The following is a 6,000-nucleotide window of genomic DNA, read 5'->3' as shown; positions in this document are numbered from 1 at the left end:
TGATGGAAGTGGAACAAAGTGGGAGAGAGTACATGTAGAATATTGATTGATGGCTTAGAAAAAAAATATTCTCTCTGTTTTCAGACTAAAGACCTTTGCTCCTCTTAGAAGAAATCAATTTAGATATTTATCATAATGTTCAGCAGACCCTATTAGATCGAGACTAATAACCCTCTCTTTACACCTAGTAGCACCAATTATTGTTAAAAAAGAAAAAAAAAACAACCAGGAAAAAATGGGTTGTAACTCTGTTTGTTTGTTTGCTTGTTTTTATTCTTCTTGACATTAAGGTTTCTTTCTCTTCGGTACTAGTGAATTTCTTCTCTTAATTATCAAGGAAATCAGTAGAGGGCAGCGCTACACAGAAAACCACATGTTTTCAGCAATCTCAGTTTAACTTCTGCCCTGGCTGGGACAAACTGTTGGAACCTTGATTCCTCTGAGAAAAAAACCTCCGTGAAAAATTGGTATTTGCAAAGAGATAATTTCTTACAGCGGGGTCAGAACATCTGTGTACAGTGCATTGAGTTCCTTTGAAGCTGGTCTTACTTTTCCGTACTACACCAGAATCCTTTGTTTTAGTGTTAAACTACACCTTCTGAGTGTACTAAATGCAACTGCTGACCCACTTCGACAGCTGACTATAAGATAAATTGTAAAAGCCAATGACCCCCCTGAAGAGTTTCTTTGAGTACAAAGAAAAGAGTAGTATAAACATCATATGGCAAATAGTGTTTGGACAGAAAGGAATTAGGGCAATTTCAGGAAATTAAAAATGTGTCGTTTTGAAAAATAAAAGTGAAGCATTTGAAATTTTATTTACATTTGAAATTATCATGAAACCGAACATGCAATCACACATCTCAAAATGGCCAAATGAAAATATATTGATATCACCTGTATCTCCCCTTGTTTCCAAAAAAGAGTAAAAACAAAACAGACTGAATCATCTGAGTGTTAGGCTTGTCTAAGTTTTGATATGAAGACATTTTAAAGAGAAAATTTGAACTGTTTGAAATTTTTGCATAACTTGCCTTTGACAGCAGTCTTTTAAGGATAAGAGGTTTTGTAAAATATATTTTTAGGATTTTTAGTAGTTTCATAGATTCATTATTTATTAAAATTTTGCCAAATTTGTACATAATTTTCAGAACTTTTTGTCTATTTTATGGTTTGTTATGTTTTAATCCAGAAAAGCTGATACGCTCCAAGAAATTAGAGAAATAAGTCAGTCATGACCTTAAATATATAAAAACATGTTTTATATATATATATATGTATATATATAAAATAACACGTATTAGAATAGTTGAGAAGTAAAACATAATTGGTATCAAAGTAAAAGTAATCAAATCCAAAATTTAATCAGTACAAACATTTGAACATTATCATTCAGAATGTTGTGATGATGAATTCTTGAATGACAGTCCAACAAAAAGTGTTGTGATGGAGCTATGAAGGAGCACTATTTGAGGGCACATTAAGCAAGACCATCTCCAGAAGACAAGAGATTTAATAAGAGTTACAGAGTATGCCATTTTTTGAAGGTGTCTCTCTTCAAATCGGAATCACACTCTAAAGCCAAAGTCTCAGCCTCACACTTTATATATATTGTGTGCAAAATTGTGTGTATGTATATTGTGTGTAAAATGCAGGCCCTGCATTTTACTTCATTGGACAAACTTGATAGTCTGCCTTTCGAATACTGTATTTCCAACACATCTACTTTCATTTTGCAACACCTTAAGCAGGATCTAATTTACAAAGCATGAAGAGTCTCTGCAATTTGCCTCAGATGTTGCAGTGCGATGAATTTGAAACACATATGATAATGTTCTACATTGATAAATAGTTTTATTCAGTGATAAAACCTGCTTCAGTCTATATTATACAGGGAATTCGAATCATCAAACTTAAACATGGATAAAAGATTGGCTGAGGGTTTTTTTCTTTTGATCTGTGTCCAGTAAATTTCAATCACTAGGCAAGATCATCATGTACTCAAATGTTTTCCAGTTAACGTCAAAATTTACTGGTATTAAATTAGCCACAGGAGAGTTGTACTTTGTCCCTCTGCCTGCAACAGGAACATACTGAGCATTACAAGGGAGAAAACAAGAATTCAAAGAAAATACATCCACAAATGTATGCCAAGATCTATGCACATTCATAATTTTATGCAAATAGAGTTAATTTACTTTACTCTTTGATTCTTCAATTAAAATAAAAAGCAAAAGAAAACAAGCTTTCCTGAACTATATACATGATCTTCTGCATAAATCTGACACCTATTGAATTGTTTTCTTTTCGTTTTGGAACATGATCTTAGAAAGTGATAAATATTCCAAGCCTTCACTTCTTTCTCAGCTAAAACTCTGTTTGAAGTTACTAAAACGTTGAGACTTTGATCCTCCTTCAGGATTGCTAGCTAAGATCCTGAGTCCATGCAGGATATAATCATTTTAAGAAAACTTCACACAAGGGTACAATTCTATTAATTTAATCATTAAGGTCTTTAGAGTACAATTCATTGAATGTTTTCCATTAAACAGACTCTCAACAGACTAATAATTTTCACAAAAAGCATCTTATTTCCAAAATATCTTTTTGTACAAAAAGAGACTGCCTCCCCTTCCACCAAAAAATAACACAACAAACAGCAGAGTGAAAGTAACTGTTAGTAATATTGGGTTGCAGAAGAAAGAAGGATAGGTTTATATGTGTTTTTTTTAATTTAAAGATTCCATTATTCTAAAATTTTTGAGTGCTGTGACCCCATGCTACAATCACTGTTAACGGACTAGGACTCTAAAAGAAAATGTACTTTTGCTGCTGAATTATTTTCCTATGATTTCTGTAATATACAATGACAGCTCAGCAAAAGATATCCTAATGCAAAAACAGATTTATCATGAAAAAGTTTGTGGAAAAGACTGAGACATTAGGTACCTAAGCTGCACTGCCAGATAAAGAGTATGAATTTAATTTGGTTTGATTAAATATTGCTTACAAACTTCCACACAAACCATCAAAGCCATTTTCAGAGAAATAATAATTACAGTAAAGTTCTATATCATGAAATTTTCCATTCATTCGTCCAGGATTCAGGGAAAAATAAATACATTCCAAATGGAGAATTCTGTTCCAAATGCAGAGGTTTTTTTAACCCCAGAAGGATTCCTATGAACCCATACTTATCTAAAAAGTAATTTTCTTTCTTGTTTAAAGAACTTGTTAAAGACATTAGTAACACTTTATAAATTTCATTTTATGAGTTCTTTTCTGCAGAAATAGAAGAAGATACTCTGGACAACTGGGGGCTAACAAGGAGGAAGAATGGGTTGTATTAATCACGAAGTAACAGACAATTCATATTTGCAGACCATTCTGAACAGATATTAAGGGAGGATACATCAGACTGAGTTGGGAGAGATTACATTGGAAGGCTTCTTGTTATTTGTGCTGTTTCCTTGTGTCAGGATGCTGGTGGTAGCTAAAGTTTTCAGATGAACTATTTTACTCAGATTGTGTTTTAAATCAATGTCTATATACCATGTGAGAGAGTGAACTAGAAAAAGATGAAAAAGACATTAAAGAACTTGATCTAAAACTCTCTGAGTAATTTTTATGATTATTTGTCACTGACATGAAGTATTGTTGTGATCACCAGATTGTGTTCCTGTTTCCTCAGGGAAAAAAAGTTGTTGCAACTTACCCAAATACTTTTCTCCATCCCCTAGGTTCTACTTACAAGAGGAATATAACATTTGAAAAAATTTTTTCTGGTGAATTATTAGAGGAGTGGAGGCTAACAGCATCTCTGTAAATGATGAGGACTTACTCCTTCCTGACAGTTTTGCTTTGGAGCTATATGTTTCATGTGATTCACATGATGCCATTCCAAAAAAGGACTAACAAGCACTCACACAGTGAAAAGATAACAGAATTGTCAGAGAATGATGGAAAAACACTGCACCGCACCAAGCGTGGTTGGATGTGGAATCAATTTTTCTTGCTGGAGGAGTACACAGGTCCAGATACTCAATACGTGGGCAAGGTAAGCCTTGTGTTTAAAGGATTCTCTAAAGATGATGCATCTGACACCCTTGGTAATTTCACTCCTTCTTCACAGCTGTTTTGCTTTTTATACAGCAGTGGCCCCAATTTCTCATTAAGTCAAAGCACACCACAGACCCCCTGGGGTTACCACGATTGTTAGAAGTTGTGAGAGATGTGAAGTAGTTCAGTGAAAAGAAAATAGGAAACTGTTCAGACTAAAACATTCCAATTTCTTATTACATATGCCTATGCAAGTTTTATAACTTTTTCAACTGTTAAACATAAATATTAGATAAGGGAATAGAAAAGTTATGCCTTCATTCATCTACCTTGAGGCATTTGCCAGTATACTGGGCTGTGTACTTCCTCAAGTGAAATCTAGAATTCTGTTAATAATAAAATTGCTGTCTATCCACAATTCCAAGTATGGATGAAGTGTTGGAGGTGAAAAAAATCTAGTTTTCATCACTTCTGAAATAAACTGATATCTTTAATTAATGACTTGAAGGACTTTACATTCTTTGAAATCTGTCTACATCCATTATTGCCAACAATGCCACCCCTGAATTAGTTGTCTGCCGTCCGATCTTTTCTGATAACACAAGACTCAAAGATTTCCAGATATTTAGTCGATTGTGGAGTCTCACCATCCATAGATATGACTTGTGGTCTGGTACAACCAAACAAACTTGGTAAATATCTAGAATATATCCAGAATTACTTAAAAATTAAGGAAATGTCTATCTTAATGGTTTAAGGTGAAAAATATCCTTTCTAGTTTCTGTCATTTATCCCCAGTGTTGTCACTGGCTCTTATTGTCAAGTAACTCTCTCATTTTGGGGTGCCTAGATACGAAATTGATTGAGACATTTATAGTCAAAAGTTCCAAAATGTTTCTGACCATTAACTAGTGTCTCTGGTCATGGAAGACATGATCATCTGGAAAATGTGAAAATCATCTCTCTCTATTAAGAAACCAATGTCAAAGAAGCTAAACGTGGTAACTATGAACTTGATTCTGACCTTGTTTCTAGCAACACTACACCATACAATTTTGGTTTTAGTGAAAGAAATTCTGACTGGCAGTAGCAGAAATGAGAGCAAATAATCCTATTGCTAGATCTGTTTATTAGTGTGTAAAATAGGAAGTTTTGTTGTAGAAAAAGGGGTCTTCAATAAAGAGTGAACTAATTGCATAGAGATATTTCTCAAAAAAATTGTTTGCAAGTATAATTTAGTATTGAGTAGACTTGCCAAGAAAACATACAAAAAGGTACACAATAATATAGAATTCCATAGATGTAAGTTCTACCTAGACTCACAGAATTATTTTTTTTAATAGAAAGCTCTCATAGAGAAGTGTCAAACATAAGAGCTGATTCCATCTTACGATTTTTCACACGTCACTGACAAATATTACACAAAGACCAGGAGAGAGGTCAACATCACTGATTCTCTAAAGAGATGGAAATCACCCCAAATATTACCCTGTGTTCCAAAGAGAAGGAGTTGCATTGAAGTGATGAACTCCATATGGTTGCATAAATTTTATAACAGTTTATAAGATGATGAAATTATCATAGTTCTGTCCTCTGTGGTATAAAACCATGGTAAATCTGTTTGAGTTAGTTCAAATTATCCTAGGTACGTGTGACATACAGAACCAAGAGAAGCTGCTACAACAAGAAGTCAAATAAGGAATCTTTTTTAAAGAAAAAAAAACCCAACAACTTCTTTGAACAATATTACTCTGAGGAAGGCTTAAATCTCAGGTTTACTATTCTCCTGCTCAAAGTGATGATAATTAGCAAATTGGTATGTGTGAAGAAAGAACACTTTTATTCCAACCCATGGGAACTAGTTCATAGCAAGTATTCTTATCCAAGCCCTTTTTAAGATGGATATGCACAGGCAGATGGATTACTGGGGTAGAATAATAA

The 6,000-nt window shown here is 33.7% G+C and overlaps 1 protein-coding gene across 1 annotated transcript in view; it reads left to right on the top strand.

Moving 5' to 3' along the window:
- Window positions 1-3,814: 3,814 nt before the first annotated feature.
- Window positions 3,815-6,000, top strand: part of CDH9 (cadherin 9) — a 71,395-nt gene continuing 69,209 nt past the window's right edge. The window contains exon 1 of the mRNA XM_008919460.2: window positions 3,815-4,057. Coding sequence (XP_008917708.2) covers window positions 3,827-4,057 — 231 coding nt within the window. The 5' untranslated portion in view covers window positions 3,815-3,826. The remainder of the gene's footprint in view (window positions 4,058-6,000) is intronic.

The sequence above is a fragment of the Manacus vitellinus genome, unplaced genomic scaffold, assembly GCF_001715985.3.
Source record: "Manacus vitellinus isolate BGI_N305 unplaced genomic scaffold, ASM171598v3 scaffold_33_pilon, whole genome shotgun sequence".
Classification (NCBI taxonomy): Eukaryota; Metazoa; Chordata; class Aves; order Passeriformes; family Pipridae; genus Manacus; species Manacus vitellinus.
Note: the sequence above shows the minus strand (reverse complement) of the source record. Positions and strands in the feature narration are given on the sequence as shown.